The sequence below is a fragment of the Urocitellus parryii genome, chromosome 6, assembly GCF_045843805.1.
Source record: "Urocitellus parryii isolate mUroPar1 chromosome 6, mUroPar1.hap1, whole genome shotgun sequence".
Taxonomy (NCBI): Eukaryota; Metazoa; Chordata; class Mammalia; order Rodentia; family Sciuridae; genus Urocitellus; species Urocitellus parryii.
In genome coordinates this window covers 28,268,346-28,294,643 of record NC_135536.1, presented here as the reverse complement: position 1 = coordinate 28,294,643, position 26,298 = coordinate 28,268,346, and the positions used below count along the sequence as shown (strand labels likewise).

Here is a 26,298-nt window from a genome sequence, read left to right as displayed (position 1 = left end):
GGGAAACCAGGGGCTGGGCTTTCGCCGCTGGAAGCTTAGCCCTGTGCTGGGAGCCGGGTCAGCCTCATCTGCTGCCCTCGGAAGGCTGGCAGCAGCGCGGCTCCTAGCCAAACGGGTGGGCGTGTGTGCGCCGGGGGCGGGGAGCGGCCAAACTTCCTGTCCCGCGCTGGAGCTGCTTCCGGCGGGAGCCGGAAGATACTCTGTGTGGACGGAATTCGGGACCGATTGACTGCCGGCAACCTGTCCGGGACGGAAAGGTAAGCTTCGGCTTGGGACTGGCGGCACTCGCTTGGCTCGGTAGTCCCCGACGAGAGGGAGCCCCTACAGGCTCCTAGAGGCCTGGGGCCGAGTTCGCCCCTGGAGCGGACAGGGAAACTCTCCTCCCTGGACACCCCTCCCGGATCTGGCGATCCTAGAAGTGGACGGTCGGAAGCCCTGCGGCCTCGGCCCTTCCCCTCGCGGTTTGGGGGGTGATGTTTTGGGTTCTTTGCTTCCGTTTAGAGGCAGGGGCATGGGAACAAGACAGTCCCGAGAAAACCGGAGTCAGCGAGTTCTTGGAGCGGGGGCTCCCGGACTGCACCCTCACCCGGGGCCTGCCCGCGGACCTTGGGGCCTTAGATTTAGGCCTTTGTGATGGGGGAAAGGTGTGCCAAGGGGATTCTACCCCGAATGTTTCTGTCCAGAGCTACCCTCTCCTTTCCTACGTCCATTTACTTTCTGTGTCTGATTAGGGTCGCCTGTGGACAGGAGGGGCTGGGCCTCCGGTTTCTCTTTCGTATGTGAGTTCAGGCGGGCACGTAGGCTGGCTGTTGACTTACAGCGGTGTGCGTTTTGCTGGTTGAACTTATCCTCTGACATTTCTCAAGAGAATCTCAATAGTTTATTAAAGTTTATTCAACTTGCTCGTGAGGCTCTGAAAAGGACTTAGTTACCATTTGGAAGCTAAATATTATTAACTTGGGGATTAAGAAGTCGTATATACGCCTCACTTTGCAACAGGGTCAACACAGCATATTTGCAAAGAGAATAAAAGAAATACTTTAAAATAAAGCAGCTTTTTTGGTGTTGTTTAGGCTGTGAGAAATTCCTCTTTGTATTATCTTAGTGTGAGGTAGAATAAAAGGCAACTAAACTTGCTGTCTGTCAGATTTGAGTTCTAGTTTAAGCTTTGCATTCAAGTAGATGTCAAATTTTGGGGTGGGGGTGGGTGAATTTCAGTCTCTAGCTTTGGCGGGCGGCGGGGAGGTTATCTCTAAATGGAGAGATTTACCCTTAGAGTTTGACCATTATTTTGAGGCATACGACTGAGTAAGGGGGTTGACATAAGCATTTTTGTGTTTTGGAAGGATAACTGGATTGGTTGCATAAACATGGGTTGGAAAGGGGAATTTTAAAGGCCAGGTGACCAGGTAGAAGCCTATTTAATAGTGTAGTTGAAAGAGACTAGAGACCTAAATAAGGCATTGCAGTAGGAATAAATTTGGGGGACTCAGAATTACTGGGATTATTTAAATATAGAGAATGTGAGATTATTATTAAAGATCTAGAATTTGCGGTTGAGTGGGAAGAAAATTGGGCAATAATTGAAATAGTTAATAACAGGAAGAACAAGTTTAGGGGAGATGATAATCTGGATTTTGTACATTGTTAGGTTTGAGATGCTGTTGGAATTATATATAGAAATACCCAGCAAGCAGTTAGAAATGAAGATTTGGAGTTCAGAAGAAAGGTCATTCATTCATATACAAATATTTATTCAGTACTTACTATCTGCTTATAGGAATGCTTGTATGGAATCCCTTTAAACTCATAGTAAAGACAATTTGAAAATGGGAAGTGACTTCAGGGTATCTTTTTGGGTGATCAAAATGTAAATTTGTGGTATGGTTACACAACTGTGAATATACTAAAGACAAAGACAATCTAATAGTACTCTTTAAAATGGGTGAGTTGTGTATTCTGTGAACTCTCAGTGAAACTTATTTTCTTAAAAGATTTGCATTACAGTTTTTGAAATTTGTTAAATGGGTATTGGAATTGGGAATAGAAACAAATGTAATTGCATATTTGTCACTATACTACCAGCTAATATACTTAGTAAGTTCTGTGTTAAAGAAGAGGTTAACCTAGTACACCTGATAAGGTACTCTTGTAGTGATTATTTTGAATCCAGCTTGCCTATTCTAGTGCCTTCTTTTCTCTATTTTATCATACAGTACACATACAAACCATTAACTTGGCCATCAAAATTGTAGGGTAATACTCAGTTATGATATGGATATCCAGTTGTTTCAGGAAATGTTTTTGTTAATTTTTAAGTTTTATTATTAGATTAAAAACACTAAAAAATATCATTGTTAACATATAAAGGTTAGTAAATAGTTGTATGGTTTCTTGGAGATTTTACAATCATGGAATCTCAAAGTTGGAGGAACTTTAAGGATAACCTAAACAAATATCTGGTAATTTCTTGGCTTGTTGAGAGAGAGCTGGAATTTCGGTAAAGGAATTCTTTGGCCTTACAAATTAGAGAGATGTAATCACTATTCATTCAACTATTTATGCCAACCTGCTCTGTGGGTAGGAGTCCTGGCTTTGCAGCTTAATAACTTGGGCAAGTGATTTATTGAGCCTTAATTCCTTTCTTCCTAAAAAGATGAATGGATAAATTATTATGTTGTTGTAATGCTTGAGTGAAAAAAAATGTATGTGGATAGAAAAGTCAGGGATTTATAATACTTCAGGTGAAAAACTTAAAAGGATTGTTTTCATTATATCTTGTAAATTGTTATTTCTTTACAATGAAAAATGAGAATCTCAGACAGCTGGAAAGAGGGAGAAGAAACCAACAAACAATAAATATTTATTCCATTACTTCTAAATGTCCTTTTTGTAAAGTCTGTCTTATTGTAACTATTTAGCCAACCCTGGTATTAATGGAAAACTTCATCCTAGGTACATTTTATATGTATGATTACACAGTGTTCCCAATTTTGGCAACAAATAAAGGACTCACATGACAGATCCTAGGGGAAAAATTAAGCTGTAAGAAAGTAAGAATTTTGGGCTGGGGGAGTAACTCAGTGGTTGATTGTGTGCGTAGTATACACAAGGCCTTGGGATTTAATCCCTAGCCCAAAAATGAAAGAAAAGGTGGGGGTGGGGGGAGAAGAAGAAAGAAAGAATTTAGATTACAGGGAGAAAACAGCTGCATCAGGGTCCCAAGAACACTATATCTGGGAAACACTATTCAAATTTTGTCATTTTTTTTTTCCTGTGCAGTACTGTAGATTGATCCCAGGGCTTCATGAATGCTAGGTAAGTGCTCTACTTCTGAGCTACACCTCCACTTTTGACTATTTTTTAATGTATTTTTAAAAATTATCAATACAATATAATTACATTTTAGAAAACTTGGAAAATCAAGAAAAGAAAAATAAGTCACACCAACCTACCATACAATATTAACTACTATCATAGCTGTGTGAATTTCCTTTGACTTTGTTCTGTGCCTATCATAACTAGTTTTAAAAATGCAAATATAATCATTTTATTTTTATAGTTTATTTATTTTTTAACAATATTTTTTAGTTGTTGATGGATCTTTATTTATTATTTTATATGTGGTGCTGAGAATTGAACCCAGTGCCTCACACATGCTAGGCCAGCGCTCTACCACTGAGCCACACCTCAGCCCTATTTTTATAATTTAATGTAATAACTTTTCTTTGTTGCCGCAGTGTCTTCATAACCTTATTTTGAAGTGATGGTGCCATACTTAATCAACAATTCCTTAATTGTTGGATATATATGTGTGTTTACATGTTGCTTCCAGTTTGTCACATATTTGTGAACATCTTTGAGTTTTTTCCTCTTTTTTCCCCCTGGAGATTGAACCTGGGAATGCATCATTACTAAACTATACCCCAATCCCTTTTTTTTTTTGGAAACGGGGTCCAACTAAGTTGCCGAGGTTGTTCTCTAACTTATGATTCCTCCTGCCTTAACCTCCTAAGTAGCTGGAATTACAAGTATGTGCCACTGTGCCCGGCTCTAGCTTTTTCTGTAATTAAGTTCTTTCCTTAGAATTGATTTTAGAAGTAGAAACATAAACATCATTTTGGGTTTTGACACCTAGTTCACTTGTTCTATTTTAAAACAAGGGATTGGAGCTGAATTCTTTGTTTGTTATGATTTTTGGATATTTTACTTATTTAGCGGTATTTTCTCACTGTTCTTAATGCTCTCTCTCTCTTTTTTATCCCTATTTTAGGATAAATTGATTACCAACTTAGTTCAGCATCTTACAGAAAGAGCATAGTGTTTCCTAAAGGAACATGAGCATAACGGGAAGGTGTCATTGACTCTGAATTAATTTTGAACCTGTTCCCTAAACAGCTACAGGATTTTGGAAGCTGAATCAATGTTATCAGATGAGTTAGAATCCAAACCAGAGGTGAGCCTACTCAGCTTGTTTCCTTTTCTTTTGGTGGGTTGTATTTCAGAGTTCATCATTATTAGTCCAGGGATCAGTAAACTTTTTCTATAAAGACCTGATAGTAAATATTAAATATTTTAGGTTTTGTGAACCCAAATAGATTTGATTGTAAGTATTAATTTATTATTTTTTCATTACTAAGTATTTTCTCAAAATTTTTTTGTTTTTTGTGATTTTTTTTTTTTGGTCGTTGTTTATGGAAGTGTAAAATTATTTGGATAGTTATATAATGACAAAATATTTTATATATAAATATATGGCGAGAGTATGCCATGTAACATAAGTAATGTGTATGTGTATATGTATATAAATATTTTCTACCACAAACCATTCTTGTATTAATTTTGTATATATCAGAAAATATTTTATTTCTGAACACATTGGGTATCTTTTTCTTTGGTTTGTGTGTATGTGTGGTACTTGGTCTTAAACTGACAGCCTCACACATGCTAGGCAAGTGCTCTACCACTGAGCCACATTGTTAGCTCTAAATTTTCCAGGCTGGCCTCTAATTTTTAATTTTCCTGCCTCAGCTGGATTTACAGAAATGCATCACCATGTCTGGCTAAGCATTATATTTTTAATAAATGTATTTAATAAAAACAAGCATTTTATTTTCATTCATTTTTCTCACTTTAATTTTAGTGAATCTGATTACTTAAGTTCGAAGATTGGCACTGCTAGCTAGTCATGTGATCTTAGATAAGACACTAATGTCCTCATCTTGATTCTTCTTTGTAAAATACATATTCAGTCCTAGCCAATTTAATGTGAAGGTTAAATGTACACAGAAAAATGCTTTGTAAGATGTAATCAGTGTAGTGTGGTTGATTTTTTTTTTTTTTAAGTAGTCCTTCATTTTAAAATTATTTTAATATTTTCTATTTGGAAAGTGATGGGGTTGGTTTAGTTATATAAATAAACTAGAACAATGAACATTGATGAAATAACAAACTAGTTTTTCTTTGAATGTCTAAACCTAGTGCAGTCAAGACTTCATCATTACCTTTTCATAAACTCAGAGGTTTAGATCCATTCCTAATAACCTCTGTATCTTAGTGTTGCCTTTTTTCCCCCCTCAGCTCCTGGTACAGTTTGTTCAGAATACCTCCATCCCATTGGGACAGGGACTAGTAGAATCAGAAGCTAAAGACATTACTTGCTTATCCCTACTTCCGGTGACCGAGGCCTCAGAATGCAGTCGGCTAATGTTATCAGGTAAAAACAAAGATCACCAGAGATAGGATAAAGAAGTCCCAAGAGCTTAGCTTACTCTATGGTACCTGATGGAATGGATAACTGACTTTACAATTGACTGGTCATAGAGAAAAAGTAACCATGAAAGTCATAAGTGTATCAGTTGTTTAAGCCACAGGAATGGCTGCTATCATGATTCAGTGTGACAGTGGCGGGGGAAAAAAAAAGGTCAAGGCAGAACTCTGGAACTCCCTGTTGAAGGAATAGGATAAGACAAAAGAATCTGAACAGGTGGTAAGGGGTATAGTAGGGTATTGAAGTAGGATGAATATCAATATAGAGTAGAAGTGTGGAACACAAGGGAAGTCAATATCAAATGCTCCTAAGGGGCCCAGAGAAGATAGTCTAAAAAGAATCCATCACTGAACTTGGTTGTCCGCAGAGTGAAGTGGGTAGAAAACCAAGTGGCTGTAGATTGAGGTATCAATGCAAAGTAAGTCCAGCATAATTGGGGAAGTAACTAGTGGTATTTTCTCAAGACTGTTCTGCTACGAGAAGGAAAAAGGCAAGGTAGGTGGAAATTAGGGGTTTTGTTTGTTTGTTTTTGTTTTTAGATCTGAGATATTTGGGGGTTGTTTTATGCTGAAAAAAAAAAGAGCCAGTTAGAGAAACTGAGACAGAAAGAAATAGTAAGATGTTGGTGAGGATGCTTCAGGAGAAGTAAGAGGAAATAGAATGCTGAGCACAGGCAGGGAGATAAGGTTTGGATGGGAGTCAATTGATTATTGGCAAGGAGAATATTATTTTTGGATGTAGTAAATTCCTTATACTCTGATCTTTGTTTTAAAATTTGGAGTGTTAGTATTTTATCAGGGGGAGTAAACATTAGCTTGTTTGACAACTTAAGTAGTTTGTTAAAAACTCTTCTAGTTAATGTCCTTTGGTGGTATTCTTCGATTTTTTTTTTTTTTCCCCTTGCAATATTAGGGATTGGACACAGTCTACCAGTGAACTTCATTCCCTTTTTTTCTAGATAGAGTGGCTCTAATTTGCTATGGTTGGCCTTGAGCTTGGGATCCTCCTGCCTCAGCCTCTTTTGAGTCCATGAAATTACAGGAGTGTGCCATTGCCTGGCTCCTACTTAGGCTTTTCCCCTATAAAGATAACAACATACTTTTGTAAGAATGCCAGTGTCCTCACTTTTGTGATAATCATTTCTTTGTTTTCCAAATTTACCCACCCATTTATATATCTCTAAGCAATGTGGTATAATCTTAATTAGTTTTGGACCTTAAATGAATGGAATCATATGATCTGTATGTTTTTGTACCTTCCTTCCTTTACTTTATATTTGTGAAGTTTATCCTTATTGTGTGTAGCTATGGTTTGTTTAGTTACATTGCTGTATGGTATTGTTATATAAAGTATACCACAACTCCTTATCCATGCCACTTGTTGATGAATATTTATTACTTAATGTTGTAATATGACAAACAGAACTACTATGAACTTTTAAGATTTTTATCTTTGTGTGTAAGTACATTCACGTTATTGTGCCAAAGCCAAAGCCTAATGAAAATGGACATATTGTCCACTTTTTTTTAATAACTTTATTTAATTAATTAATTTATTTTTATGTGGTGCTGAGGATCGAACCCAGGGCCATGCACATGCAAGGCGAGCTCTCTACCACTGAGCCATAACCCCAGCCCCCATATTGTTCACTTTTATTTTTGTTTTGTTTCATTTTGTTGGTACTAGGGATTGAACCTAGGTACATTGAACCACATCCCAGCCCTTTCTATTTTTTATTTTGAGACAGGGTCTTTCTAAGTTGCTGAGGACCTCACTAAGTTCCTGAGGCAGGCCTCAAACTCGTGATCCTCCTTCCTCAGCCTTCCGTTGCTGGGATTTTGGCATGTGCCCAATTTATTTCTATAATCTTGTTACCTATTTAAAAGAGGAAGAAGTGATACATGCCTTTTTAAAAAATGTTAAAACCTCTGAAAATATTGGATACTTCAGTGTTGAAGTGCAGTTTCCTCATTATATTGCAACCAAAACCTTTGGAAATTCTTTTCTATCACTTAGAACAAAGTGTCATGTATGTGTGTTCCCCACCCCCACCTCCTCAGTACTGCAAATTGAATCCAGGCCTTGCATATGTTAGGCAAGTGCTCTATAACTGAACTTATACCCCAGCCCTTTTTAAAATTTTATTTTGAGATAAGATCTCTCTTAAGTTGCTCAGTCTGGCCTTGAACTTGCAATCCTCCCACCTCAGCCTCCTGAGTAACTGGGATTATAGGTGGGTGCCACTGGATCCAGATAGAATGAAGTTCTTGAGGTCAAATCTGAATTTTTTTAAAAAAAATTTCTCTTAGAGATATTGGGAATTGAACCCAGGGCATTGTGCATGCTAGGCAATCACTACTACTGAGTTACACCCCCAGCCCTGAATTATTTCTTTACATTCAGTATAAACCCAGAATTATATAATGAAACATATTAATAAATTTGTGAGATTTCTTTTGATTCCAAGGCTGTTTTTTCCCCTTCCACCAGAACTGTCGTGTACATGTTATAAAAGTGAACTAAAAAGTTAAACTTTTAAGAAAAAGGTTTAAAATTTAGATCCTCCCTTAACATTCATAATGTAGCTTTTTTTTTTTTTTAAGGAAAAAGTTCTGATTTCTGACTTCAAAAAGGACAAAGTTCTGTAATGTCCAAATGCAGATTATTGGCTATTAGCTATGTCAGGTGTCAAGAGAAATCTGTTTTTCACATTTTATCTGATTACCTTTAAAGCCATCTCTGTTTTTCTCTGAGGCAAGTTTTGTATTTGTAAAATGAGAACACTATTTTTATAGGGTGCTAGATACTAAGAGATGTTACATAGGTATTAGACACTGTTTCAAAATGATGATCTCCTTGGAGGTAATGCTGTGTTTTCCCTTTACTAGATGATGCTCCAAATCATACTAACTCCTCCAAGGAGGTCCCTTCATCAGCTGTACTGAGAAGCCTTCAGGTGAATGTGGGCCCAGACGGAGAGGAGACGAGGGCTCAGACTGTACAGAAGTCCCCAGAGTTTTTGTCTACTCCAGAGTCTCCTAGTTTGTTGCAAGATCTACAGCCAAGTGATAGCACTTCTTTTATTCTTCTTAACCTAACGAGAGCAGGTATTCTTTATCCTTTTCTGAACTTTTCTCATGCTTATGAAAAAATTGGAGTTGGGACATATTTCACTAGAAGCTTTATTATTTTTCAGAAATTTCATAGTCTGGTGACAAAATGAACATGTAGAACAAGAGAGAGGATTCTAGGATGATTTAAACATATCTCGTTTGGGAAATTAGATGGTGCCATTTACTGATACAGTTGAGCATAGGAAGAACAGGGTATGGGGTAGGATGATAAATTCCAATTTATGTCTGTTGAAGTTGAGATTTTTTTTTTTAAAGAGAGAGAGATAATTTTTTAAATATTTATTTTTCAGTTTTTGGTGGACACAACATCTTTATTTTATGTGGTGCTGATGATCGAACCCAGCGCCCTGTGCATGCCAGGCAAGCTCGTTACCGCTTGAGCCACATCCCCAGCCCGAAGTTGAGATTTTAAAAAAATTTTTTTTTTAGTTGTAGATGGACATAATACCTTTATTTTATTTTTCTATGTGGTGCTGAAGATTGAACCCAGTGCCTCACACTTGCTAGGCAGTGTTCTACCACTGAGCTACAACTCCAGACCCTGAAGTTGAGATTTTGAAGGAACATTTAGGAGGAAGTTTTCTTCAGAAAGCTAGACACAGGAATCCAGAGTTCTAGAGAGGTCTCATATGAAATAAGTAGTTTAGGTGTTGATTAGCATTCAGGAAATGTATGAAACAATTTTCTCTTTGATTCAAGAGAAGATTGATGCATGAACAGAAAAAAAGGCAAGCCTGGAACCTTGTGAGGGAAAAGCCCACACATTTAAGAGGGCAACAAGAAGAACTTGAAAGAACAGCTGGAAGGGGATGAAGAGAACTGAGAGAGAATAGTGGGTAGGAAACCAAGGTAGGGAAGTTTTAAGGGAGAAAAGATACTAAATCATGCCAAATACTATAGGATGGGCTAGTGAGATGAAGTATATATCTGAATATTTTAGCAAGAGCAGTTGTTATTGGGGTAGTGTGGATATAGAGGACAGAATTAAAGAGATGGGGAGTAGATGGAAGGTGAGAAAGTGGATGCACAAGTTAGAGGGTACACTTGTTCACAAAACTTGACTTTGAAGAAACAGGTAATAACTAGAAAAGCACTTAAGGTTTTCTATTATTTTAAAGAATAAAGATGGGAGAAACTTGAGTTAGAACACATTTAAAGGCTAGAAGGAAAAGCTGTCCAGTAGAGAGGAATAGGATGGAAATGGGAGAGAACAAAAATGGAAGGATACAGAAAAGGATGACTGAAGAGTGGGGTTGGAATATTAGAGGTGGGGGTTAGCCTGGTTGCCAGGAAGAACAGTTTTGCCTCTGAAACAGAAGGAGGCAAGGTAACAATAAGCCTGTGGCCTGAGAGTAGGGAAGTGATAGCCTAATCATCTGTGAGCACAGAAGCTTAAGGTAAGAAGCAAAGACCTCCAATAGCTGGTTCAGGATACAGAGTTTCTGGGCCAGGGCAAACAGAAGGATTACTTGTTGACTAACCTTCATATGTCCTTTTGTTCTTCAGGTCTGGGCTCTTCAGCTGAGCACTTAGTGTTTGTACAAGATGAGGCAGAGGATTCAGGGAATGATTTCCTCTCCAGTGAGAGCACGGACAGTAGCATTCCATGGTTCCTCCGGGTTCAGGAGTTGGCCCATGACAGTTTGATTGCTGCTACTCGTGCACAACTAGCAAAGAGTGCAAAAACCAGCAGCAATGGTGAGACTCCCATGGCATTTTCTTCACCATTATTCTATGCAAAGAGATTGTGGTAATGTAAGGGCTATATTTTGAGTTGTATATAATCCAAGTTATTTTATTAATGAGAATGGAAGGCTAGAAATGTATAAATTGCTTGTCTTATTTTCTGTGAGATAACTTGGCCATGTCAGATTTGTGTGCAGAATCGACTAAATTAGTATTTTTAATTCTCTATTTCAGATAATATACAGATCAATTTTTCTTAAACACATACCACCACCACCACCCAGCCTAGGCTCAGGAGTAGTAAAGTCACTTGCCCTCAACCCTGGTGAGCCTGGGGTTTTAGCTCAGCAACTCCTTCCTTATTTCCTTGCACAGTGCCCTATGCTACTCCTATCCAGACCCTGCATTCTTCAGTCCCCACTTAGGCCATTGCACAATTCTAGAGTTGCTGGTGTGGGCTGGGGTGCATAGGGAGTCTATAGACAGCTCCAGGGGCCTAGCAATCTGAAGCAGGAGAGCAGGCAAAGCAGATGGAAGTTAGTGTGGGAACTTGAAACCTTAGTCACCTGCTAGGTTGATCTCACAGAACAGCCGGGCAGTTAAGGCAGTACGTATCCCTGGGGTTGAGCAACTTTAGGGGAGGGGAGTTAATGCCCCATCTCTGGGCCTTGACAGGGTCATGGGCTTCCCTCATTATAGACCAGCAGGTGCAAGTTAGGGCCCTTCTGCTGGGTTTTGGGGGGCTGATGTCTGGACTCAAGCCCAGAGCCTGTCTAGTAGAACTCATTAAACAAAAGTGAGTGCCTTGGGCCTGTGGAGACCTTAGAACCTACAGGAAAGGTAGTATGGAAGCTTTGAGGAGTTGTGACCTGTGTTCTCTGAGCAAGGGAGAAACTGGACAGGGAATGTGCTGGAGCCCTAATGTGACGTTGGGTTACTGAAGAACAGTGATCTTGGGAGCCAGATTCCTGGGTCCCACACAGAGCTGGAGGTAGATAGTAACATCCATATGTCAAGAGTTTGAAGGCCTAAAACATCAGGGGTCTGGAGAGAGCTGCCAAGTAGATGCTGCTCAGACACTGAAGGAGGGGCAGATATGCCTCCTTCCCAGATGGGGCCCAGTGCTGGAGAGGGGAAGGAAGGGGACTCAGCTTGGAGGCTTTGGGAACAACTTTTCTGAGGCTTTTTTTTTTTTTTTCCTCTGAGGCTTCATAGTCTGTCTCCCAACTCTTGCCAAGAGCCAGGAGGTTTGTGAACCTATGGCTGAACCTATGGTTCCCAGACAATATATTTCTGCCTTCCTGGCTTAGTGACATTTTTCTAGGAAGTCTTGAGTCCACTTAAGACTCCTTTCTTCCCTCTTACCTCTGGAAACTTGAGGACTCTGTTGCCCCTTTGTCTTTGTTGCAAACTCTTCCATCAGAGCCTCTTTCTGTGGTATGCTTGCTTGTTTTGCTCTTAAAAGAGGCCAGATGTCAGATGAAACTTCAGGCCACTCAGGCTGGGACAGGACCTTGGGGATATCATATAGGTTCCTTGCCTCCATACAGTTTCTATTCCCATTAGCAAAAAAGTTCTGTATTTCAAAAACTATTTCCCTGGGCAGGCTGTCAGCAGACCACCAATTTTTTTCTCCTCAATATTAGAAATTGAACCTAGGGCCTTGTGCACGCTAGGCAAAGCACTTCACCACTGAGCTACACCCTCAGCACTAAGAGAACACATTTTAGAGGGGGTGAAATACTGAATTTATATTCAATTGCTTTTATTACAATGTTTTTAGATATGTAAAAACAAAAGTTCTGTGTAAGCTTTTAGAGCTCTTATACCACCGTGAAATCAAAAGTTTCATCCATTAACAAATAAAACTATAAAACCAATAAAACAAGATTAATATTAAGTCAGTGTGGCGGATGATGATGTTTTATTAAAACTAAATGGCTGCTCATGGCAATTTTACAATTAGCTATGATGGATTTCATGCTTTTTTTTTTAAGTTAGGCATGCCTGCAATTTGTGCTATTTTCTCCAGTAATTTTCAAAACATTGACCCTTGATCATTGGCATTACCTGGCAACTTAAAAATACAAACTCTCAGGCCCCATTCCAGGCCTACTAAATCAGAAACTTGGTTCTGATGCATGTTAAAGCTTGAGAACCATGGATATATTCAAACCACTACCAAAAGGCATAAAATCTTTGCTTATGTAACATGCCATTAATCTTTTTGTTTTAGGTCTGACTCTGTTTTTTCTCATAAACCTGTGACAGATATTAGGACGACATGATTCAGCATTCTCATTATCACAAACCAAGCTTTAGCACTGAAATCTTTTGTGTGTGTGTGTGTGTGTGTGTGTGTGTGTGTGTGTGTGTTAGTAGGAATTAAACTCAGAGGTTTATACCTGGCCCTTTTTATTTTTTATTTTGAAACAGTCTCACTAAGTTGTCAAGGCTGACCTAGAACTTCTGATCCTCTTGCCTCAGCTTCCCAAGTGGCAGGGATTACAGGTGTGCACCATCCTCCCAGCTTCCAACTGTGTCTTGAAGATGATGAAATAAAAGGAATAATGTCTACTAATGTGGAATTTATACAAGTTTTTAATGAACTATTTTCATTTAAAACAAATCAAGGCACATTTTACCACTCACCTCCTTTTATTCTATTAAACATTATGCCAGTAGATATTATCTCTAACTTTTTTCAGTACCAGGGATAGAACCCAGGGATGCTTAACCACTAAGCCACATCCCCAGCCTGTTTCTATATTTTATTTAGAGATGGAGTCTCAATAAGTTGTTGAGACTGGCTTTGAACTCATGATCCTCCTGCCTTAGCCCCCTGAGTTGCTGGGATTATAGATGTGCACCACTGTCCCTGGCTATTACCCAGCCCAGAACTTTTAAGCTTTTTCTATAGCATCCCACTTTGGGTGTTGATCTCCTTGTTTCCCCACCAATGTATATAATAAAAAAGAGGTTTAATTCTACATTTTGAGATTTCTGATGGGAAACCATTTTGGATATTTTCTACATTTGTCAAAGAGGCCCTGTTTTGTGAAACAAAATATGATAGCTGTCAGTAGTTCTCTGGAATAAGGGGAAGAGGATCTAGAACACCCTCATTTCTGTTCTAAAACAGGTACAGAGGAAGTGGAGAAGATGAAGATAGATATCCGATTAATTATCATTAGAAGCTTGGTGTAATGGGGCATGCCTGTAATTCCAGTGAGTCCAGTGAGTCCATACGCAGGAGGATCGCAAGTTTGAGGCCAGCCTTAGCAACTTAGCAAGGCCCTAAGCAACTTAGCAAGACCCCATCTCAAAATTAAAAAAAGTAAAAAAGAGCTGGGAATGTGGCTATGGCTCAGTTGTTAAGCATCCCTGGGTTCAATCCCTAGTACCAACAACAACAACAAAAAAAAATCACTAGGAGTTAAATATATGAGTTCTACTATTTGAACCTCAGTATTGGAGCAGCATCCTTCCCTGGGTTGTAAATACATGATTCTGTTACAGGAGAAAATGTCCACCTTGGTTCTGGTGATGGACAACCCAAAGATTCTGGACCACTTCCCCAAGTGGAAAAGAAGCTCAAGTGTACAGTTGAAGGTTGTGACCGGACATTTGTGTGGCCAGCTCACTTCAAGTACCACCTCAAAACTCATCGGTGAGCAATTCTGAGGTCTCATTTGGAGCTTAAGAACACTGATGCTTTTAGAGCAACTTGTTCCCTGAATTAATAAATTAAAGGAATTGACAAATTGAAGCAGGGGCTCCAGCTAACTTATATATACACACACATACACACACAATATGTATATATATATATATATATTTTAAGTTGTAGATGGACCCAATACCTTTATTTTGTTTATTTATTTTTATGTGGTGCTGAGGATCAAACCCAGTGCCTCACACATATGAGGCAAGTGCTCTACTGATGAGCCACAAACCCAGCCCCTTGTTTTTTTTAAAGAAAGATTTGCATTGTTTAATTTACCTGTTTCCTAATAAATATGTAAAGAAGATTGTTACCTGAATATTTTAAAAGTATGAATTCTCAAATCTCATTATAAAACACAGTTTGAGAATTTAAAATATAATACGTAAATCTAAGCTCCTACCCTAAACCTAGGAAATTAGTATTGGGAGGAAGTTGGGCATCTGTAATTTTAACAATCTCTTCAGGTTAAGTCTGAAATATTCAGGTTTGGAGTTTAATTTCTGTCTTGAGAGTCAATAGAAATTTTGACTTGTCATCTCTATTAAAGAGTATTTCCAGGTGTTGTTGTTTATATAATTAATTTTGCAGAAATGACCGCTCCTTCATCTGCCCTGCAGAAGGTTGTGGGAAAAGCTTCTATGTGCTACAGAGGCTAAAGGTGCACATGAGGACCCACAATGGGGAAAAGCCTTTTATGTGCCCTGAATCCAGCTGTGGTAAACAGTTCACTACAGCTGGAAACCTGAAGAACCACCGGCGCATCCACACAGGTGTGTGCAACCCTGGGCTGAGCACTTGCTTGCCTATCCTCAGGAAAGACTCAAGTGGGAATAGAAGTGAAGGGGTAGAATTATTGCTAGAACTCTGAAGATGTGATTTCTTTTTTCAAATGCCTTGCAGTACTTTCTAATTCATACAGTGACTTATCAAAGTTTATCTATATGTGAGGAGTAGATAGTATTGATTTCTGCCTCTAGGAACCTAATGGTAGGAAGAGATATAAGACCTTCTCAGGAACAATGTGAGGAGATATGGACAAAATCAGTCTGTTTCAGATTTTTCTGAACACTGCACCTCTTGTATTTTGGACAGTAACACTGAGTGGCACAAACCATACAGAACACTAAATAGGGCAAAGTGGAGAAAAATACAAAAGATGTAATCTGCGACTTCTAAGGAGTTTACTTTCTTGAGAGAACCTCACATCATGGGAAATAGAATGGAAAGTAACTTGTTCCAGGTCAAATAGCATGTTGGTGTCAAGAGAGCAAAATAAAGATTCCTTGATTCTTAGTCTAAGAATCTAAGGGTGATTTTCCAAGCCACATGATTTTTCAAGCATGTGCTAGTCTGTTGCCAAAACATAAGCACTGAACCCAGATGACCATCTGAGGAAGTATAATTGTTCTCTGCTTTTTTGCCACTTTGTTTGTTTGTTCATACTTGCATTCTTGAAGTGATAGCAGGTTCAATTAAAGGTGAAGCGTGAGCTGAAGCCGCAATTTTTCTAGGCATGAGTCTCTAGATTGATATAACCTCTGAATCTATTTTGGGCAGAATAGTTCTCTTTTCAGCTTTTTTGAGAAAGTTAACTATACTTGCTCCAAGAAGGTAATTTTTAAAAATTTTTGTAGATGTAGATGGACAGCATGCCTTTATTTTACTTATTTTTTGTATGTGGTGCTAAGGATTGAACCTAGTGCCTCACACATGCTAGGCAAGTGCTCTGCCACTGAGCCCCAACCCCAGCCCCAAGAAAGCAATTTTAATAAAAGAATAAGAAAACCATTCAGCTGAGTAGCTAAGAAGTGAGTTTACTAGCCTGCATTGTTAAATTCAGAAACTTCATCCTCTTGCTGCTCATCATCTTTGTAACATGAGATAACACTGAACATCTTCAAACATTTTTTACATTAAAGTATGACCTTATTTCACCTATGTTTTTTTTCCCCTTCATTGTAACTTTTGCTAGCCTTCTTCTCTGTTAATGTCTTTATTGCTCACCAATTTCAGAATTTCAGTTTTCTTTCATTTTTCTCATTGTACTCTCATAATCTCAAACCTCAATTGAATAATTTGCCGTTCAGATCTGAGTCTTAATAATAGTTAATATAGTAATACAAGCTTTTATTGAGGCACTTTAATATGTACCAACCATATGCACATTAATTCCTTTAATTTTCAATATAACATTAAATAATATATTTATTGATAAAGAAACAGAAGATTAGAGAGTTAAATAAATTGCTCAACATCTTATAGGTAGGAAATGGCAGAGTTGGATTTTAAATTATGATATGGCTCCAAAGCTCTTCCAAGGATTTTATTTTCAAATCCTGACAACTCGGCCTTTGAGATAATTTTTTAGCAATAATGTTAATACTTAAAGCTGCTGAATTTAGTGTGTGCCAAGAGCTATGCTGAGTTGTTAAACTCATGTTATCTCATTTAACCCTCAGAATAATCTTTTGAAGTTGTATTATCTTCATATAATAAGATCAAAAGCCAGTTCTCAGAGACATAAATTATCTTCCCCTTATTAATAAGTGGTAATATTAGGATTTGAATTTAGGTTTAGCTGATTGCAAAGCCCATGTTCTTTCTTAACCATTATGCTGAATTGCCTCTTGAACCTCCTCTTCATTCTTCCGTGTCTTTTATCTCAGTAAAATCACGGCCCTCTCAGTTTCCAAATAGATAAGTTGTGTCCCCTAGGTTAGCTTGATGAAGAGATTCCTTACCTCTATATTCTGAGGTAGAATCCTTCTAAATCCTCATATTTCTGTAGTTCATCTTGTTAAACATTTGACCTTATTATTAAAATTTTCTATTTTCATGACCTTTGTCAAAGGTATTAGCATATTGTTCCTTCATTGAGCATCTTTTTGAGCATCTATCTTTCTGGGGTGGGTACTACTATACAGATAGCATTCAAAAAAATTATAGGTAGTTGGATATGGTGGTGAAAGCCTATAATGCCTACTGTTCAGGTGGCTGAGGCAGGAGGATCTCAAGTTCAAGGCCAGCCTGGACTAACTTAGCAAGACTCTTGTCTCAAAAATTAAAAAGGACTGTGGGTATAACTCAGTGGTAGAGCACATGCTTAGCACCCCCCCCCAAAAAAAAAAAAAAAAAGTTAGAGACTACTCCAGTTCCCAAATTAACTGTGTGGTATTGTCTAAAAGAACACTACAACCAAGAGCAGTGCTACCCACTCCTGCTCCTCCTGCTAGGATTAGCTGATTGCAAAGGATAAGAACACGGAGCTTTGCAACCTAGTGCATGTGTTGTTACCATACCAGCTTCACTTGATGGATTTTGAACTTATCTCAGGCACTCTGTTTCAAGGCACTCTTCACACTATTTCTTGTACCTGAAATTCCTTTCCATCCTTCTCAGCTGAAATTCATCATCTTTCAAAAAATTTTTGCAGTTAGAATTCCTTCCCTTCTCAGCTGGGCGCAATGGCACATGCCTGTAATCCCAGTGGCTGAGGAAGTTGAGGCAGGAGGATCACAAGTTTAAAGTCAGCCTGAGCAATTTAGAGATGCCCTAAGCAACTTGGTGAGATCCTGTCTCAACATAAAAAAGGGCTGGGGTTGCAGCCCGTTGGCATAGCACCCCTGGCTGGGTTCAATCCTCTGTACCTCCCCCCGACACACACACAAAATTTCTTCCCTTCTAAATGCTTATAGCACTTTTTCATTCATGAACTTTATCACAATTATTTATGAGTATGTTTATCTCTTATACTAGTCTATGATCCTTGGAGGATAGAGGCTTCATTTTTTATCCCCCCCCCCACTTTTTTTTTTTTGCAGCCCTAAAGTTGAACCCAGGCGTTGTGCATACTATGCTCTACCACAGAACTACATCTCCAGCACTTACTTTTTATTTTGAAATAATTATAGACTCACAAGAAGTTGCAAAAGTAGTATAAAAAATTATTATTTTCCTTTGATTTTTTTTTTTTTAACATATGGTGTTAGGAATTGAACCCAGGGCTTTGCATGTGTTAGGTGAATTAATGCTTTACCACTGAGCTTTACCTCAGCCCCCAGCTTTGATTTTTTTAAAAAATAACAAAGTAATATTGTAGAAGATAAAAATAATGAAAAAACACAAAATAGATCATCCGTAACACAACTATGTGGATATGACTACTTCGACAAAACTTCACCCCTATGACTAAATATCTCTTCATTCCTTTGTTTTATGGAATGAGGCTGTATAATGTCTATTTTAAACCTAAAATATGGATCTGAGTCTTAAAAAGAATCCTGACAGCATAGAAACTTGTTTTTGTGTGTGTGTCAGGGGGGCTTTATTTTGTTTTGTGATGCTGGGGATCAAACCCAGGACCTTGTGCATACTGGGCAAGCACCCTATCACTGAGCTACACCCCAGTCCAAATTTATTCTTTAAATGTCATCAGAAGGGATGGGATTCTTAAAGCTAGAGGAATCAGCCCTTGAGCTAGGAGGGAAAAGGAAATATGAGGCTCAGAGGCAGCCCTTCTAAGGGAAAAAGCATGGCTATCTTTTAGGCTATATACTAGATTATTGAGAGGCAACACTTGCTAAGTTATCTGATTGATATTATGTAGCATGAACCAAAGAAATCAGAATGAATAAATCATTGAAAACAAAGTTGATGGGAAAAGAGAGTAGTAGAAAGGTCATCAGAAGACTGAGTCTTTATCTCATTTTCTACCTCTAGGAGAGAAGCCTTTCCTTTGTGAAGCCCAAGGATGTGGCCGTTCCTTTGCTGAATATTCTAGCCTCCGAAAACATCTGGTGGTTCACTCAGGTATGTGAACCTATGCCATTTGTATATTTCAGGAATAGTAAAAAGACAAAAGGTTGGTAGGGGGTAGTATAAAAAAAGTCTAAAAAGAAACAAACTGTTTACCTTAAAGGTACATACAACTTCCCATCATCTTGACTAAATAAAAATCAGGGTCCTTAATAATTGCATTCAAAGGGTCTTTTTTTTTTTTTAAACCTCATTCATTTGTAGAACTTTTTTAAAGAGAGAGAGAGAATTTTAACATTTATTTTTTAGTTTTTGGCGGACACAACATCTTTGTTTGTATGTGGTGCTGAGGATCGAACCCAGGACGCACGCATGCCAGGCGAGCACGCCACTGCTTGAGCCACATCCCCAGCCCTCAAAGGGTCTTATAATTAATGGGAGATGGGGAATCTATTTTTATCTGAGTCACTGAGGAACTTTCTAATCCAGACCTTTTCTAAGAAGATGAGTAAATTTAGTTAGTACTGTGCTGGGTGCTTCCTAAGTTATATCAAACATGGACTAGGAACTGACTTGATTTTTTTAAAAATATTTTATTAGTTGTTGATGGACGTTTATTTATTTATAGTGGTGCTGAGAATCGAACTAGTGCCTCACACATGCTAGGCAAGCACTCTGCCCCTGAGCCACGACCCCATCCCCATAGGAACTGATGTTTTTATTGAAGAAAGAAGGAAGATTGATGTCTGTGGCAGCATACCAGTAATATTACAGCCTTCTGAGAAGGTGTGGGTTTTATCTTGTTTCAGTCACCAATTTTATAGAAACGATGCCTTTGGCAATTACAACCTTGTTGCCATTAGTGTAGAAAAGAGAGTTATTGATCCATTCCATTTTGTATTCTTAAATTAATTCCCCGTAATTCTGTCAATATTCTCATTCTACACAGATGACTGGTTCTCCCTGTTAACAATGTCTTTCAAAATATCTGAAAATATTCTACACCAACCAGTCCTTTTGAGCTCAATAGAAAAAGCTAAAGTGATATTCTTTTCCTTCCTGTCTTCCCTATCTTCCCAATCCAAAGTCAGGTATAGCTCAGGGAGAAATCTATATTTTAGTGGGACTGTTTCCTGTGAGACTTGGTAAATTATGTTGGAAGCAGGCTGGAAAGATGGTTTTAAAAGGACCTAGAATGCCAGGAAGGAGAGTTTGTGGAGCCTGCCATAGATACAGCCTGATGAGAACTCAGCTTACTGCAAGTTATTCTGGCAGTGATGGATAAGCTAAATTGAAACAGGAAGAAATGAGAAAACTGTTTCTTTTAGTCTGGTCAAGAGTCTGCTCCAGGGAATGGCAGGAGCATAGAGACTCAGTGGAATAATTTGTCCAAATCCACAATTGGTTGGATATACAGTAATATTGAAATAGAAGCCGCAGGATAAGACTATTGACTTAAGAAAGAGAAGGGTCTAACCCTTGGAAGAGATAATGGAAGAGCCTATAGACTAACCTGTGTGTGTCTTAGAGGTGGGAAAATGCCCCAGCCATGGTAGGAATTTGTTAAATGAACTAATAAGAGTGAATAAAAGGATTGGGAAATAACAGCGAGGGGGAGGACACAGCTAAGAATAGATGGAATGACTTTTTTCATGGACCTGTTCAGATTTAATGGAATTTTCTCCAAGTCAACAATTTAAAAGCTGGACATTGGAGAAAATGAGCCATGGAGAGTTTTTCAGAGCAGAGATTTGCCAAGAAAAGGTGAACTCAAGGTGGAGAGAGATTCTAGAATGGAATCAGATAATTTTTGAGATGAATGTCCATGGGAAGCAAAAGAAATCCAGTACAGGAAAAGTGGAGAGAAGGAACTGGAAGTTATTTATAATGAGGACCCTAAGGCAGTTCAGAGGGAACAGGGGATTTGGAGAGGTATAATCAACCACGGATATAAACTTCAGAGTTGAGATCTTAGGGCAAAGCAGTTTTTTTTTTTTTTTTTTAATGATAATTCTAAGTAGACATGGCAAATTATTTTTTTTTTTTTTTTTAAAGAGAGAGTGAGAGAGGGGAGAGAGACAGAGAGAGAATTTTTTTTTAATATTTATTTTTTAGTTCTCGGCGGACACAACATCTTTGTTGGTATGTGGTGCTGAGGATCGAACCCGGGCTGCACACATGCCAGGCGAGCGCGCTACCGCTTGAGCCACATCCCCAGCCCCAGGCAAATTGTTATCCTACGGACAGAATATGGACTTCTGATGTGTTTTGCTTGGCTTGTAGAGTGTTTTATCTTACTTAATTTTATGTAAAATTATGTCAAACGTACACAAATATGAAGAAAACATGTTCTTGCAATAACAGTTAACTCTTTGGTTTCATGCTACACTCAGTCCAAGTTCAGTTTTTCCAGTTACCTCAAAAATGACTTTTAAAGTTGGTTTGTTTAAATAAGGATTCAACAAAGTCCAATATTGCACTATTTTAATCTAGATCTTTTTACATTCATTTATTTTTTTTTTCATAGACTTGTTGAGAACAGAGTCAATTAGGTCCTTTAGAACATTCCACATTCTAGATTTGTTGGTTAGCTTCCTTTTATGTCATTTGTTTCCTTATATTTCCTGTGAATGGAACTAAACGCTAACAGTTTCAAAGATTCAGTTTTTTGGCAAGAATTTATCATGAATGGTTCTGTGTGCTTCATTTTGTACCACATCACGAGGCACACAGTGTTTGAATCCACAATTGATCAGTGGTTTCAGGTGATAACAGCCTGCTTTGTAAAGTTCTCTATTCTTATAATTTCACTCCTGAATGATGCCCAAATCTGTTATTTCATTAGGAATTATAAAATGTTGATTTTTCTTGTTCTATTATTCCTTTCACATTAGCTGGAATTCTTCTATACATTGATATTCTTCCCCATCAAGTAAGCACATTTGTTTGATCATTTGCACATAATATTTTAATTATGAGTTTTCAAAATAAGGAATTGGTGCTCTGATTACTTTTAATATTTATTTTTTCATGCTCATTTTCTTCATTTTATTTTTGGGTTGTTCATTGCTACTATATGGAAATACAATTGAATTATATTGACCTTGAAACATCAATAACAATTGAGTTTTTGTAGATTTTTAAAATAGGTTCCTAGGATATTTTAAGTATGAAATTGTGTCACATAAGAATTGAAATGATTTTACTACTTCTTTTCTAAACTGTATACCTTTAATTTATTTTTCTTGCCTTTTGCACTGGCTAGGACCTCCAGTACAATGTTATTTAGAAGTGGTGAGAGCAGACTTATTTCCAGTCTCAGAGAGCATTTGACCTTTCATGATTAAGTTCAATGTTAACTGTAGTTTTGTTTACATGATTTTTTTTCCCTCTCTGCATCTCACCTTTCCCCTCAATCCTTTTCCCACTTTCTCCTTTCATGTGCTAGGGATTGAACCTAAGACAGACTAGGCAAATACTGCACCACTGAACTACATCCCCAGCCCATGTTTTTAACAGTTGAGAAACTTCTATTCTAGTCCTAGTTTCAGAGTTTTGTTTTTTTTTTTAATCATGAATGGGTGTTGGGTCTTGACAAATGCCTTTTTAAAAATGGATATTTATTTTTTAAAGAGATTCCTTTATTTTTTTAAATGGGCCTTTATTTTGTTCATTTATTTATATCTGGTGCTGAGAATCAAATCCAGGGCCTCACACATGCCAGGCAAGCGCTCTACCACTGAGCCACAATCCTAGCTCCAGACAAACACTTTTCTGATGTCCACTGAGATGACTGTTTTTGTATTGCATTAGTGTGATACATTAATTGATTTTTTTTTTTTTTTGTGGTTCCAACTTTGTACTCCTGGAATAAATTCCACTTGGTCATAGTATATAATCCCTTTTATATTGTGCTAGACTTGATTTTCTCATAGTTTGTGTAATGGTTTGGATATGGTTTGTTCCTCTAGGGTGATGTTAAGATGTAGTGGAACTTTTATGAATGAGGAAGTCACTGGGGGCATTGCCCTTGGAAGGGATTGATGCTTGTCTTCCAGAGGGAAGACAGTGTTAGTTCTCTTGGGAGTTGTTATAAAATGAGGCCATCCCGAACACTTGGCCCCTTCTGTACAAGGCTGGTTTACCTCCAGTGTTTTAAAACAGCCAGTCTGACACTCACTAGAGGCCAGATTAATGGGGCTGCTCAATCTTGAACTTTTAGCCTCCAAAACTGTGAGCTAAATCAACCACTTTTCTTTATATATCACCTAGCCTCAGATACTTTGTGCTGCAACAGAAAATGGATTAAAACAGTTTGTTAAGGATTTTTATATGTACATTCATGAGGTCTTTAGTTTTCTTTCCTGATGATGTCTTTTTCTTTAAATATTTAATTTTTAATAATAGGTGGACACAATATATTTTATTTTTATGTGGTGCTGAGGATCGAACCCAGTGCCTCACACATGGTAGGTGAGCGTTCTACTTCTGAGCCACAACTCCAGCTCATCCTGATGATGTCTTTTTTTTTTTTTTTTTTTGAGAGAGAATTTTTAATATTTATTTTTTAGTTCTCGGCAGACACAACATCCTTTGTTGGCATGTGGTGCTGAGGATCGAACCCGGGTCGCACGCATGCCAGGCGAGCGCGCTACCGCTTGAGCCACATCCCCAGCCCCTGATGATGTCTTTATCTGGCTTTTATATCAGGGATAGTACAAAAATATAAATAGATAAGTCTGCTCTTCTCTTTTCTAGAAGAATTTGTGTTGGATTAGTATTATTTCTTTAAATATTTAAACTTTTACTAATATTTAAACTTTCACGAAGGAAGCTTTTCTTTGGAGTAAGACTTTTAATTACTAATTCAGTTTATTTGCTATAGATCTATTCATATTTTCTATTCTTGGTTCAGTTTTTCTAATTATCTTCCTAGGAATTTATTTCATGTAAGTTGTCTAATTTATTGAAATAAAGTAATCTTGTTTCCTTAAAATCATTTAATTTATGTAGGGACTAGTTTTCTTTGTTTGTTCTTGATTTTTATTCCCCTGGTACTGAGTGTGGAACCCAAGGGTGTTCTACACTTCCAACCTTTTTTATTTTTTATTTTGAGGCAGGGTCTTGAGGCTGGGATGGCCTTGAACTTGGGATCTTCCTGCTTCAGCCTCCCAAATTATCTGGTATTACAGACATGTGCAAGTGTGCATGGCTCTTAAAGGTGTTTTTTCTCTTTTGGCCAGTATTTCCTTTTGCAAACAAAAACAAAAACATCTATTTTTTATATTTCCCTCATACAATTTTTTTATAATTGAGATATAATTCATATAAGATTTACCGCTTTTAAATAGTGTGCAGTTGGGTGATTTTTGGTATATTCATATTTTTGCAATTGTCATCAGTATTCAATTCTAGAATATTTCATCATCCCCAAAATAATCCCCCTATCCACTGGTAGTCACTTCTCATTTTTCTATTCCTTCATCCCCTGGCAACTGTTAATTTACTGTCTGTATAGATTTGCCTGTTCTATAAAATACATTTCATATGAATAAAATTATACAATATGTATCATTTTGTGACCACTTTCACTTAGCATATATTTTTAGAATTCATTCACATTGTAGCATATATTCACACTGAATTTTAATATGAATGAATAATACTTCCTTGTGTGGATGTACTCCATTTTTTTAAATTATAGTTGAACACAATCTCTTTATTTTATTTATTTATTTTTATGTGGTACTGAGGATCGAACCCAGGGCCTCGCACGTGCTAGGCAAGTGCCCTACCACTGAGCCACAATCCTAGCCCCCTCCATTTTGTCTATTATGAATAAGGCTGTTATCAACATTTCTGTGCAAGTTTTAGCATATTAATGTGTTTCCATTTCTTTTGAGTATGTTCTTAGGAGCTGAATTGCTGGGTCATATGGTAATTCTGTTTAACTTTCTAAGGAACTGCCAGTTTTCCAAAATGGCTGCACCATTTTACATTCCTTCCAGCAGTGTATGAGGGTTCCAGTTTCTTCACAACTTTGCCAACACTTGTTTTTGTCTTTGATTGTAGCCATCGTAGGGATGTGGTTATTCTGTAAATTTATTCGATTAGTCTCTGATGGCTATCTGGAGATTTTCCAGATAATGTTTTCAGGTAGAGAGACGTGGTTTCATTTGATGGGCTAGTAGTTTCTGAACACATTTTTCTTACACAAAGGTAGCATAGTATGTGTATAGTTCTGTAGTTATGTATATATATTTTTGTTTGTTTTTTGTGGTGCTAGGGATTAAACCAAGGCCTTTGTGTATGCAAGGCAAGCACTCTATCTGAGCTATATCCCCAGGCCTAGTTATGTATATTTTTGTTTTAACCTGACAGTACTTCCTGGATTCACTCCATATCTAATGTATAGAAATTTTCATTATTCCTTTTTGTAGATTCGTTCATAATATTTCACCGGGCTTATATTCTGTAAATTTATTCAGTCACTCTCTGATGAATTTTGTATTGTCTTTAGTCTTTAGCCATTTAAAATGATGCTATAGTGAATAACCTTGTACATAGATGTTTAACAATTTGCCACTGTAACTCTGGAATAGGTCACCTTACAAGTCGAATTCCTAGATCAAAGGACAAATACATTTGTAATTTTTCTAGATAATGTCTGATTCCCTGCCTCAAAAGTTGTAAACTTTTGTGTTGTCAAAAGCAATGAAAATTGCTGCATAGTGTTTTTATCAATTATGTAAATTTGTTCCTAGTATTTACAAGTTGGAAGATTTTACTTAAAAATCTTCAATTCTAGTGTCTCTTTAAAAAAAAAAAAAAAAAAGAAAAGAAAAAATATATCAGAGGATCTGATAGTGCTAGGCCTCAGTCCCCACATGGCAACACTAAGGCGGCAAGGAATAGGTTCAGGGGATGTTATAAACCCAGAGTTGGAATGCTTGAGGAGGGTACATGTCCTAGAGGTCCATTGATGGCTATCTGAAAAGTAAAAGCTGGGTGTGGTAGTGTATACTGTAATCATAGCTACTTGGGAGGCTGAGCTGGAGGATCACAAGTTTGAACCTGGTCTGGGCCACTTAGCAAGACCCTGTCTCAGAAAATAAGAAGGGATGGGGATATAGTTCGGTAATAGAGCAATCTGAATTTGGTCTATGGTACCAAGGAAGCTGGTTAAATACTTCATGTGGTTGCCATGATCCTATACTGAAGAGGCT

General features: G+C 37.8%; 1 protein-coding gene across 9 annotated transcripts in view; it reads left to right on the top strand.

The window, feature by feature from the left end:
- The first annotated feature begins 188 nt into the window (after positions 1 to 188).
- The window catches only part of Znf410 (zinc finger protein 410), a 39,777-nt gene continuing 13,667 nt past the window's right edge, over positions 189 to 26,298 (top strand). For 6 of the 9 annotated variants that reach the window (XR_003301884.2, XM_077799675.1, XM_026401237.2 and 3 more), the window contains exons 1-9: positions 189 to 257; positions 3,283 to 3,318; positions 4,399 to 4,456; positions 5,581 to 5,716; positions 8,659 to 8,877; positions 10,411 to 10,602; positions 14,110 to 14,260; positions 14,906 to 15,087; positions 19,037 to 19,126. Coding sequence is in view for 8 of the 9 variants with exons in the window: in XM_077799675.1 (XP_077655801.1) it covers positions 3,308 to 3,318; positions 4,399 to 4,456; positions 5,581 to 5,716; positions 8,659 to 8,877; positions 10,411 to 10,602; positions 14,110 to 14,260; positions 14,906 to 15,087; positions 19,037 to 19,126 (1,039 nt within the window). In the remaining variant the exon portion in view is untranslated. Of the gene's footprint in view, positions 258 to 3,282; positions 3,319 to 4,273; positions 4,457 to 5,580; positions 5,717 to 8,658; positions 8,878 to 10,410; positions 10,603 to 14,109; positions 14,261 to 14,905; positions 15,088 to 19,036; positions 19,127 to 26,298 lie in introns of all 9 variants that reach the window. The other 3 variants (XM_026401194.2, XM_026401201.2, XM_026401207.2) reach the window with 3 other exon arrangements.